Source organism: Corapipo altera, unplaced genomic scaffold, assembly GCF_003945725.1.
Source record: "Corapipo altera isolate COAL_440 unplaced genomic scaffold, ASM394572v1 1, whole genome shotgun sequence".
In the NCBI taxonomy this organism is placed as follows: domain Eukaryota; kingdom Metazoa; phylum Chordata; class Aves; order Passeriformes; family Pipridae; genus Corapipo; species Corapipo altera.
In genome coordinates, this window is record NW_020884873.1 from 17,664,154 (window position 1) to 17,676,790 (window position 12,637).

At 47.8% G+C, this 12,637-nt stretch overlaps 1 protein-coding gene across 8 annotated transcripts in view; it reads left to right on the plus strand.

The window, feature by feature from the left end:
- ZC3H7B (zinc finger CCCH-type containing 7B) overlaps positions 1-12,637 on the plus strand; it is a 47,892-nt gene that overhangs the window by 29,410 nt on the left and 5,845 nt on the right. For all 8 annotated transcript variants that reach the window (XM_027656091.1, XM_027656107.1, XM_027656074.1 and 5 more), the window contains exons 17-21: positions 2,470-2,555; positions 7,986-8,119; positions 9,352-9,457; positions 10,528-10,636; positions 12,388-12,521. In XM_027656091.1, the coding sequence (XP_027511892.1) occupies positions 2,470-2,555; positions 7,986-8,119; positions 9,352-9,457; positions 10,528-10,636; positions 12,388-12,521 (569 nt within the window). The remainder of the gene's footprint in view (positions 1-2,469; positions 2,556-7,985; positions 8,120-9,351; positions 9,458-10,527; positions 10,637-12,387; positions 12,522-12,637) is intronic.

A 12,637-nucleotide genomic window follows, 5' to 3' on the forward strand; every position in this document is an offset into this window, starting at 1 on the left:
TAAGCCATGAGTTAAGAGCTGCAGAGGTGGTCAGTAAGCCCTATGCTTATTTCTGTCTTTTCCAACAATGCAAGAGCCATTATCTTGTGGGTTTTTTTCTACAGGGATGTATATATGACCCTGCTCTCCTTGTGAGTTTGCCTTCCTGAAGTGGTAGTTTATTACCTCTCCTAAGTGTAGCCTTCATTATGGAAACAGATGAAAGATAGTTGTTGCCATTCTCTGAGAATGCTTTAGCTTTGGTGCAGAGAGTTTCAGTTGAGGGCTGTTTGCTTAGCAAGAATAGGAAGAGGGCATCATTCATAACAGCTAGCATTTGAAACATTTCACAGCCATCTGAGCTTTTACAGAGCTTTTGGCTTTGTTCATGGGGATAAAGGATCATATTAGTGGAGTAAAGGTTCCCAAGATCTGAAAATTGGATAGACAGGACTGTTCTGTTGTTCATTGTGGCTTTTCACAGACATGTCTTGCTACCTTCTTCCATCAGTGGAAATCAAGTCTTTGTCCTCACTAATGATGTTGCAAAAGATACTGAAATATTATAAGTAATCAACACATGGGCCTTTTGGTTCCCAGATCATTTCTTTGTGACAGTTCATGCTTTGGAGAGCTAGTAGATTGGCAAACATCCTTTCACATTTGGGAGGAGGTTTTTTTTTTTCCCATCCACCACATTTCTAGACTGTATTTTTGAGTTAGTTCAAATTTCTGGGACTGAAAGAAGGCAGTCACTTGCTAAGAACTTAATTTGAAATTCAGTCTTCTGACAAGACCTGCGTATGCTTCTCCCATTGGTTCTGCACCCCAAGGACCATGGTGCAGGTGTGCAGAATGGAGAAGGTGGGAGGTGCTTTGGCCCTTTCCCTGCCAGGTCCAGTACAGCATGTTAACGTTTTTCCTGTGGTTTTCCCAGTTTTATAGTTTTGGTTCCCAAAGTGCAGATCAGCACTGTGTCCAACCCTGGAATATTTGGACACAAAAGAAGAAGTTGCAATTTTTCTAGCTCTACACTGTTTCTTCTGGAATTAATGTTTAAAAAGGAGAAAATTTACAAACAGCTCCGATCTGTGAGCAGTACCAGCTATGCAGCAGCTGCCATTTTAAAGGCCTGAGCAAATGTTCTTGAATAATAGTAAAGTTCCCTGAATGCTTTTCATCCTGTTCAAGCCCTGTGCAAATGGCAGTATTGTTGCCTGGCAGGGACCTGAACAGCTGGAATCACAGATGAGGAAACTGCGATCAGGAATGATGCAACTTTCCAAGTTACATATAGCCTAAGCTGAGATGAAAACTTATGTTTGGTGGCCCTTAAGTTCTGGAACATGCTGGCTCCCAGATCAAAGATCATGACCATGTAGCACACCTGGGGAACACCTCACTTCAGTAATAAAAGCTGTAGGCATAAGCAAAGTGATCAGTTTTGCAAACTCTGTGTCCTGGTGGTGCAGCATCAAGGCCATCCTCAGCACCCCGCTTGTTGCAGTCAGCTGGCTGTTGCAAGATATTTGCTTCAGTTTGTTTTGGCAGCTATCTTGGGTCTTTATAGCACTTAAATAACATGGGCTTTTTTGTAACAGTCTTCACATTGACCAAACAGTTCCTACCCTTACACAGTTTTTTCTTACTGTTTAGTGCTCTGAGAGTCATAGGGCCCATCTGGCTGGTTGGTGCTAACAGAGGCTGTTCCCTCACCACTTGAGCTGGTCAGGAGTTAATTCCTTACATAAGGTCTGACTAACCCTTTTTGTTGTCTGATGTTGCATTTCTGATACCTGAAACCTTGCAGCTCTTTCCTTGCTGGTTACATACTAGCAGCTGTTCTTTGATTGGTTTTGCACTGTTAGTCTTTCCTTGCTGCCTTGGTTGTGCTTGATGTTTGTATATGTTGAATTAAAACTTTCTGCTTTGCCCACTAATTGATGGGCAGCCCCATCAACTTGAAGGTGTAACAGGCTAATTAATCCCAGCCTGGAATAGGTGAGACTTCTGGGGTCTTGTAGATGCTAGATGCCTCACTGGGATATCTGTGATCTTCCAACCTAGTGGCAAAAACTCCGTTATACATTAGATCAACAGTAACAAAGCATTATCTTCAGGAACCTCTATAGAATCTGTTGATATGGCGTTCAGGGACAGCCTTTGTCAAGCTCTTGACCCCTAGTGAAAAATTACTGTCCCAGAGGCAGCAGCTGGGTCCTTTGCAGACAGCCTGAGCAGAAATGAGCTCAAGAGACCCAACTCTTCTCCTTTTGTTTGGCTTGTGTAGAGAAAGGATCTTCCTTAGCCTGGGATTAAACATGTTCCATGATGGATCCCCTCACAACTCATGTCCTGACACTGCAGGGAGACTGTCAGAAGCTGTCAGCCACTCAGGAATTACTAAGCCCGAATGTAAGAAGTCCTGCAACCCCTCTCTTGTGTTGGTCAAAGCAAGGTAATTCAGTTCTGTGTCCTTTGTGTTCCCAGGAATGACCCATGAAGATATCGTGCAGGAATCTAAAAAGTACTGGCAGCAGATGGAGGCACATGCCAGCAAACCAGCCAACAGCATGGTAAGTAAGGTGTGTCTGGGGCTTGCAGCCTGGTTTTGCTCCCAGCAGTTCCAGCCCTTTCTCTCTTTCCCTCTCACTACTGTGCCTGATAGGTCCCAGGCTTGCCACTGAGGAGGAAGACAGCTCAGAGCTTTCCCAGTTGCTGTGCTAGTGCTGAGCTTTGTGCCTTGTTTTGCAGCATTGTTATCTGCTTTGTTCCATGGTGGGATGAATCCTCCAGGACATGGAGGGCAACACACAGAGAATGGTGCTTCCTGTGACACCTTGCTAGTGAAATTGGGAGATTTTAGGACTGTGGCCACACAGAGTGGGGACCAAAGGTGTCCTGCTGCCCTTTAGTGGCCAAGGGACGATAGAGCAGTTTGAAGGACTCTTAAGAAATGACTCAACCCACAGGACTGATATAAATACAGGAGTAGGTGGAACTTCCAGTCTGTTGAGATGCTGTTGAGGCTGGGCAGAGATCTTAATGGTGCTTTACCAGGAGGAGGCTGTGAGCTTTGCCTTTGTACCACCAGTCTCAGTGTGGGAGAGGGTGCCTCTGGCTGCACCCTCCAGCACTGCCAAGAACTTTCCCTGGAGAGGTGTGTTATAAGCAAAGGTCACTTTTTTGTTTACTTTCTTATGACCTGTTGGTTATGGGCAGTGCTGCCTTACCCTTTTTTTTCCCCAAAGGCGAGCTCTGTAGTGTAGGACCAGAGCCCACCCAGTGAGAACAATTCCCAGCCCTGAGGTTGAACTAAAGCAGTTTGTGCCATTAAAACAAGGAGGTTTTTATTCTTTAATTACTTTCATAAAATATGTCTGACAAGATGAGAAACTTCATGCCTCCTAGCAAGCGCTCAGGCATAGGAGCAATTCTTTCCCCTGCAGAATAGCGGGGAAAGTGCTGTGAATCCTCTTTGTTCCCATTTGACTGCCTTCTTTCCCCTTGTGAAGGCCTGAGCTCACCACCCCTTGGTCTATGCCTTATTGTCAAAACAAGGGTGTTTCACCTTCGTCTGGAACCTGTCACCCAGGAGTCCCTCTGCAGAGACCAGCACTGAATGCAGTCTGTAAGCATCCTGAGGAAGAGGTGTTTTATAGGAGAGGGATCTGAGTCACTCATGTGGTGTGTAGGAGCTGGGTTTTTTTCTAGGTTGTGGGCCAACAGAAGTGTTCTAAAGGCTATAGGGCACTGATGCTGGGGAAAAGCAGGTCTGATGGACATGGCTTAGCCAAACAGGAAAGATGCAGGTGACTGCACTGATGCTTGCAGTGGGCTCTGTGTCCACGTATGTGCTGGTTATGCTGCATGAGATGGAGTCATATTTGAGGGGATGCTCAGCAACAAACCTGTGCAGCTGTTGTGGTCTGAAATGGTGGGGGAGTGGAATGGGAAGCAGCAGTCCAGAATAACCAAGGTCTCTAGTTCCCAAAACTGTCTGACTTGCTTAAGAAATATGTTCCAGCTTCTCAGGAAGCTGAGAAAGACAAGTTTCTACATCCTATATTATATGAGAAGTGAGTCTGGATGATCTGAATGGTTCCTGCAGACAGAGCTGGCTGTGATTCCTTTCTGTGTGGTATGGGGACAGAGGGAGGGGCCTGCATCCCCACAAGGAAGGAAACTAAGTGTGAATTTGCAGCAGTTTGTGACAGCAGCTGGATTTGTATCAGCAATGCCTGCCCAAGAGTGCAGTCTAGAGACTGATTCTCTCCTGCTGTGGATCTACCTGCATTTTCCGGAAAGCTCTCTCTGGCCATTCTCTGTGCATAATGAGGGGATAAAAAAAATACACAGACAGCTTTTTTTCCTGTAAGCCTTGCAGCTTCAAATTCACCTCTGTCTGGAGGTGCTGCTGTTGGAAGAACAAGCTGAACAGCAGGCATGGTCAGAGCACGTCCTCTGAAGCACATGGGTGCTTCTGGCTACTGAGTGAGGGTTCCATTTCTGGCTGCTGGGGCTTGCACAAGACAGAGGATCAGGGAACAAAATGCCAGAGCCTGCTGCATCAGGGGATGGGTGGAGAGCTACACTTTCTTGGCCCTGTGAGCAGTGTTAGGGCTGATGGCCAGTGGCAAAGTCTGATTGTACCCCACAAATGCCCGTCACAGGCACTGCACCCTGCACCCTCCACCCTTCCAGGGTGTGGAGGCAAAACAGCAGCCGTGTTGATATGGTCAGAAAATGCCTACCAGCGGCAGCACCAGCTGTCTGTGGGGACTGGCAGCCTGGCACTGGCACTGGTCAGGGAGACAGAGTCAAGTCGGTCAGATGCATGTGTTTGCAAATAGCAAACCATGGCTTTGGCATGAGCACGTCCTCAGCCACAGAGCTGTGCTTTGGGATGAGACCCTGGCTTGCTGCCGAAGACCCTGCGGGCAGGGCTAACTATCTGTTGAGAGATGTTTACTTTTGTCATTGTTTTCTCCTGTCCAAGCAGGCTAACGTGACTCAGAGTTTTCTCAACATCCTTCCAGCTTTCAAAGTTGGCTGCCTGGCAAAGACAACTTCCCAGGAGTGCTGTAAAAACAGACTCCTCCTTCCCACCATCCTGTGTGATCCACTGTCACCCTGGTGCCCTCTGGTCAGCGGAAGCAAGGTCGCTCTGGGGGATTTTGCTGCAGTTTTGTCACGGCTGCCAGTTGGACTCAGTTAGCAGCTGGGGCTGTCCAGTTGCGGAGAAAACAGGCAGGCAGCAGGCAGGAGCCCAGTAGCTGTGAGCAGGTCAGGAGGCTTAGCAAGAAGTGAAAGATGAAAATACACTGCTTGCTAAGCACCTGCCAGGAATCTTGCACCCAACTCCACAAATTTGGTCCCATAGAAGCTGCTGTAGGAGTAACCCAGTGGCTGCAGATTGAAGAGGCAATCAGCAGGAGGGACTGTTGTGGGTAGCTGGGTGTCTCCCGTAGCATTCCTGTGAATTGAGGGGTTGTAGCCGTGATTTTTTCTGGTTTTCAAGGGCTAATTTGTTTTTACTGCCCTAGCCAGCTGCAGAACCCCATGAAAGCTGACCTCAGAATTATTAATTTAAGCATGGAGAGGAAAGAAAAATCTCTAATAAGGGGTACGTACCCCCAAGTACAGCTCGCTCAGTTGTGTGGCTGAGTAACATGGGCTCCTCATATAGTCCCCTGAGGCATGTGGCTCCTCCAGACTGAGACGGGTTCCTGAAGTTGGGAGACACAAGTGGCCATGCTGGGGCTGTTGCTTTCTGCAGAGCCTGAAGTGGAGAGCGTGCCAAAGACTTTTATTTATTTGGTTGTCATGGTGTATAGCTAACACTATATTGGCTTCATAGCAAGGGGTGGTGCCATAGCCCATGGCACTTTTGCCTGGCTTTGTCTGCTAAAGCCTCATGTGATACAATTTCCACACTGTTGGTTATCAGCAGCCTGCCAGGTATGTGTCTTGCCTTCACAAATACAGTCATGTAGAATTAACAGCAGCAGCTTTGATTTTTCGCTTGGCTCCTAATATCCTGGGAGCATACATGGCCACTGGATTGATCAGCAGTTTGCATGACTCAGATGAAGAAATGCATGGGGCTTCTTTTGGTTAAGAATTTGTGGAAAAAGCAGCCCAGATTACCGAACTACCTGAGAGACATTCTTTTTATCTCTGATCTATTTTTCCTTCTGGAGCTACTCAGTTTTTATTTTTGCTGGGTCAGAAGGTTTGAGTAAAGCTTTCTGACTGTGCTGAGAGATCTGTCACCAGGAGGAAAGCACGGGACTGATAAAAAGGAATATGCCAGCAGTGCCATTTTGTTACCTTAGGCATATAGGTTTGATGGGTCAGTAGTGAGCTGTAGTGTCATTTCCTTTGGAGACCAAGAGGAGATTAAAACTACTGTTTGAAGGCTGCACATCTCAGAGGGAGGCACCTTATTGCCTTCCATGATAGCCCAGGTCTCAACTCTACTTATCCCACAACCAGCCACTTTGATGTGTTCTTGGTGGTCACCAGCACAGGTGGAAGCTGACAGATCACCAGCATAGGTGAATGAGTCATGTGCTGGGAGCCACCAAAAAGGCTGTCTTACAGAGGAGTAGAGAATCACTGCTGCTTTTCAAGAGAGATGCTGATTCCCTGGTAGGGTCCTTTTGCTGGAACATCAGAGCACTGATGGCCCCTTGGATCAGCTTTTCACAGTGACAGAAGACTTTTTATATGTCAGCTCTGCTTCTGCAGAAGACTAGGTCTGGAGGATGCAGAGTGGTAGTCGATAGCTGATGTGGCGTTTCCTCGGAGATGCTTTGATTCTGCGTTGCCTGTGCTTGCTGTTTTCCCTTTGTCAAAGGATGCATACAGGGTCCATGCTATTGCTAATTATTTACTGGCAGAAACCTGCTCTTCGGGGACATGGCTTGCAATGTCTGCTCATTGTGAGATGCTCAGGGTTAGAAGTCGAGGCATGGCAGGTGGGACAGGCTGCTGATGCAGTTTGCAGTCAGACAACTGTTTTACTGGCGCATGACCTTTGTGCTTCATGGCCAGCTCGATGACCAGGGTGTTCTTTTGTACTCTCACATACTCCCAGGCCCGGGGCCACTGGCATGCAGTCAGGTTTGCTCTTTGGTTTGGAAGTGAACGGGAGACATCAGCCTCATGTCTTCCAGGGGTGATACAGAATGCAAACAGCTTTCCAGAGGTTTGCTCAGAAAACATGAGGCAGTGGTGATATGGGACTGGCTCCTGGTTTGTTTTTTTTTCTCCACAATCTGTTAGTCATAATCCCAAACTAGCCTTCTCATGATGGGTTCAATAAGTGCAGTGGCTGAGCAAGTGTGAAATACATGCATTGTACCTCTGTCCAGAGACTGTGATTAACTGCTTGTGAAACCCAGTGCAGAGAAACTGTGAGAGATGGAAACCTGCCCAGAAATGGCTTGGAAGGATATCAACAAGAGGAACCAGCTCTGACTTCATGGTGTCAAATGGTAGATATGGCATGAGCCTCTTGGTCCAAAAGCAGGAGTGGTGGATCCTGCACTGTGGCATGGTCTGGCTTCCTCCTGAGGGAGCTCTCTCAGCTGTGTGACCAAGCTCTCTCCACAAGCAGTGAGCAGGACATGGATTGCCCTCCCTGGAGGGAAGTGGGGATAAGTGCTAGGGCAGGTGTCACAGAGCTTGTCTGTACGCGGAGATAGGCTGCAGGGGTTTCACAGCCAGGCCTGGTCAGTGCTGGAAGCTGTCAGACTGTCTGTGTTTTCAGCCAGATGTGAAAGCCCAGGAAATCATGCTGAAGCAAGCAGTGGTTTTGCTCCTGTCTGGAATCTCAATGGGCCGCCAGCTAACACTGGCAAAGAAGAGCTAGGCTGTCTCTGATTTAATCTGGCCTGTCGCTGGCACATCGGCGTGCGGGGAGCTGCCAGCATGACTGTGGCAGGTTTGGGAAGTGCATTTTGGCTCTGTGTGCCTGAGACTGTGGTTCTTTTCCCCAGGCTTCTCCCCGGACTCCCACGTCAAGCACCTTTGACCTCCAGATGAAATTTGTGTGTGGCCAGTGCTGGAGGAATGGGCAGCTGGTGGAGCCAGATAAAGACCTCAAGTACTGTAGTGCCAAAGCCCGCCACTGGTGAGCAATGCAACTTTCTCTTTCCCTCACCCCCCTTCAAGCATTCTGCTTGATTTTGAATTCGTTTCCTTGGCTTTTTCAGTGCTTTGATTGCTCTTCTGTGATGCATGTCACATCTGTTTGCACCTCTCAGCTCCCTGGGGCCCATAAGAATGTTTGGTGGGATAGAATTATTGAATCACAGAACAGTTCGGATTGAGAGGAACCTTTAAAGGTCATCTAGTCCAGTCCTCTTGCAATGAACAGGGGCATCTTCAACTAGATCAGGTTGCTCAGAGCCTTGTCCAGCCTGACCTTGAAAGTTTACAGGGATGGGGCATCCACCACGTCTCTGGGTTGTGTCAGTGTTTCAATGCCCTCATCATAAAAAGTTCCTTCTTTATATCTTGTCTGAATCTACCATCTTTCAGTTTCAAGCCATTACCCCTTGTCTTATCACTACAGGCCCTACTAAAAAATTTATTCCCATCTTTCTTATAAGCCCTCTGCAAGAGGAATATTGTCTGGGAAATAACTGTTGGGTCATGAAAACTGGGGCCTGTCTCACCCAGGCAGTCTGGCGGGTTGGGATGGAAGGGTTTATAGGACTTCTCTTCCCATAACACAAGCCACAGAGGCACAGTCCAGCATACTATTGCAAATGTAAGACTTTTGTTGAAGAAGAGACAGAAGCAGCAGTTTCTAGAGGAAATGAGGAGGTGAGGATTGCTTCCTGGAATGGGAAAAATAACACCTCTTTGTGCAACTGCTGAATAGAGCTGGGGCTTTTGCCCAGGGTATCTCCTGGTAATCACTTGCTGGAACTGCAGGAGAATTAATACTTCCTGGCACCTGTTCATAAGACAGTGCTTGTAACAACTTGCATTTCTATTGCACCTCTCAAGCAGAAAATATTCCCGAGTGTTTTTCATGAAACTGATTGCACAAGAATTGGCTGTGTCAAAGGGTTAGTAATCCGTGGTGATGTCATGTGAGATTTGGGGGAGATTTTTGTGGCTTTATGAGAAGAAATACCCTAGGAAATAGGTAATACGTACAGGGAGAAGTCCTCCTTAAACACCCTTCTTGTAGCTTCTCCATCACAGATGTGCATGTCTAGGAGCAACCAGATAGTGCAGGGACAAGCTGGACAGCAGGATCTGGTCAGCTCTCAATATTTAAGGGTCTCTGAGGTAAAGAACCCTTGTTCTGCTCTTCCTTATCCCTCTCTTGATTTATTCTCTCTTCTTCAGCTGGACAAAGGAACGCCGTGTCCTGCTGGTGATGTCCAAAGCAAAGAAGAAGTGGGTGTCAGTCCGACCACTGCCTCCCACCCGCAACTTCCCACAGCAATATGATGTAAGCCCCATGCCAGATGCCCCTTCCCCTTCCCTTTCACCATGGTACAGCTTTGAGGGCTGGTCCCTTGCAGGCCTGGCAGGGAGGCAGGCACGTGATGGCTGAGATGGGAGGTAAGGACAGACTGATGGCAACAAAACACATCCAGCAAAAAGGTGGAGCAGAAGAAGGAGCAACACCCATTTAAACCACTCCATGCACATATGCGAGTTTTTGAAGTTGCTGTTAATGCATAACAAGAACTGTTAGTGCATCTCTGGCTGGCACAGGGTTTGGGAATGAAATTTAAGTGTCCCCTTAGGTCAGGGTTTCTCAATGTGGGTGAGAGGAGAGACACTTAGGAGAAGCCAGTCCCTGCCTTTGCTGTGGCTGGGCTGCTGTAGATTGTGAAACTTGCTCACAATGGGTTTTGAAAGTAAAACTCTAAGAAGAGCTAAAAAAGCCACGTGCTGTGAGGAAAGTTACAGATATCCAACCTCCAACCCCAGCCCCAAATGTGGTGATAGATAGCTTCTCTCTTCCTCTTCTTTCATTTTTTCTGAAAGGAGAAGCTCCTTCCCCTTACCCTATGATATGTCCTCCTGTGGTGCCAGGACTGGGGGAGAAGGGATGATCAGTCAATATGATGCTTGGAAACTTCTCCTTTTCTCTGGCACTGATGCTGTTGGTAGCTGTGAGGTAAAGTTGTGTGCACACTAATGTGGTCTAAGCAACCTGTAAGGCCACTCTTCACCTGCTTGGAGATGGTTGGAGAATGAGTCACCTTTGGGGACCAGCAGCTTGACCAGCAGGAGACACTATGGGGTCAACCCAGGTTGCTCCGTGCTCTCTTGACCTGTACCTGCACCTGGTCACCTGTGGAAATGGAACAGGTGCTGAACCGAGCTGCCTGCATGTTTATGTCATCTGAAGATTGAGGAAAAGAAGCACGAGTTAATGATGTATGAAGTGTCGTGTCTGCAACCTTTCCTGTGTGCAATGTAATGCCCCAGCCAGTTACTGAACCCAGTTTCCCCTCTACCAAGGAGTATTTGTGCTGATGCTAAATTTTTCTCTCTGTCTTTTAACAGTTGTGTATCCATGCACAGAATGGCAGGAAATGCCAGTATGTGGGCAACTGCTCCTTTGCCCATAGCCCTGAGGAGAGAGACATGTGGACCTTCATGAAAGAAAATAAAAGTGAGTGGGGAAATGTGGGCCAGAGAGTCTAGGGAGAGGGAAGAGGGCATTTGGGAGTGGATGCAGGGTTTTTTAGGACATACCCTTGACAACAGAGACAGAGCTGGACAGGGCTGCTCCCATGAGCTTAGGTGGGATTAAGGGACAGGTCTTATCTACAGTAATGTAGACCTGCTCTTTTTGTAAATGTGCATGTATATCTTGAGTCCCTTGCTCTGAGACTTGTGCACATTGGTCCCATGTCTTGCTTTGCTCCATTGCTGCCCTCTCTTTCTGCAGCACTTTTGAATCCACCCTGTGCTGTCCCTCCAGTTGCCTGTAAAGTCCCAGGCCTGGCTCTGTATGGAGCTCTGCCAAAGCACCAATCCTGGCCTGTAGCTGCTCCTGTATCTCTCTTGTCTGTCTTCTGTCTGCCTTGGCTTTCTTGCCTGTTTCTCTTCATATCCCTTGCTCCTGGGCTGTGGCACTCCCTGCTCATGGCATTGTACTCAAAGGGGTGGAGCTGACATCCTGAATGAGAACATCGTTGGATGGTGACTTTTTTGGAGGAATTTTGTCTCTATTTAATTATGCAGGTTCCCAGCTTACCGTCTGGGGGATAGCTGGGGGGTTACCCATGTCCTGGATGGCCAGCTATGGCAGCAATCATTGTTTATTCAGACTAACAGCAAGCTAGGGAAAAAGGACCAGTTGTCCAGGTGTTCACCTGCCACTCTGGGAGTTGCAGAAAAGCCTAAAGGATTTCAAGCCTGCCCTGAGTTTGTTTGGTCTTTATAATTCTGTGGAGGGTCTTTCTCTCTGCTGGGCCAAACTGTTACTTGTTACAGTTCAAATAATTTTGTTGCTGAGGCCTTTAAAGCACATCAGACCAGTGTGGGCGTGTTTGCTTAAGCACAAAGGTGAATCTTCTAAGGACAACGTTGTTTCACTTTGGGGGAATTTGCATTCATTATTCTTAAGTTCCTATTGCCTCAAGTTCCTCAATTACCCCTTTAGCAAGGAGTAAATAACTAATGCATTGCACTTAGAACATCATATTGGTGTCTGCAAACATCTGTGTTTCCATACATTTGTGTTTCCATAGGCTCTCTCAGGAGCTGATCTTGGAAAGGCAGATGCGTAGTTAAAGCTTCCACCTCAAATTTCCTTTCCCACTGGTTTGCTGAGTGGGTTTTAAACCAAAAGCCACAAGAGACAATTACTGTAGTCCTCTGGGCAGGTTATGAACTTGGAGCAAGCTATCATTAGGTCTTTCTCCCCTCCTCAATGCTTCCTGTGGCCAGCTTGCTTAAGGGCTCTCCTCCCTCTCTAGCGCTGAGGATGAAGCTCAGGCTTAGAGGAAAGGGACAGATCTGAAACCAGCCCCAGCCTTAGCTTCCTGGCTGGAGTGAGATGTCTTCTGATGTCAAGCAGAACCAGGCCTGATGGAGAATCGTCTTGTGGGGTGAATTCTGTGGAAAACTTGAGGCACTTTCCCACCTTCCTGACAATTTTGTGTAGCTGCTGTCACAGTTGCCTTTCAACTGATAGAAGACACGCCCCATACCAGGTGGTGTCATGTGAATTTGGTTCCTCTCCCCAGGGGTCTCATCTGAGGAGGTGACATGGGGCCTCCCAAGCGCAGACCTTCAGTCTGTTGCTGCTGTGCGGGCGAGGGGAGGGAAGGGCTGCCCCAGCGTTCGTCCTTTTCTCATAGTTTGTGCGCGGTGTGGGAGGTTGTCTGAGTGACTTCATGGGCCACCTTTGTGCAGTACTAGATATGCAGCAGACCTATGACATGTGGCTAAAGAAACACAATCCTGGGAAGCCTGGAGAGGGAACACCACTCACCTCGCGAGAAGGGGAGAAGCAGATCCAGATGCCCACCGACTATGCTGACATCATGGTAATCAGCTGATCTCTTGTTCTGTATTCTTCCTCCTCAGTGCTGACAGCCTGCTGCTCTCCTGTGCTCCAGGTGTGAGCTAGTGGGGGCTGCATTTCTCTTCTAACGTAGGTTAA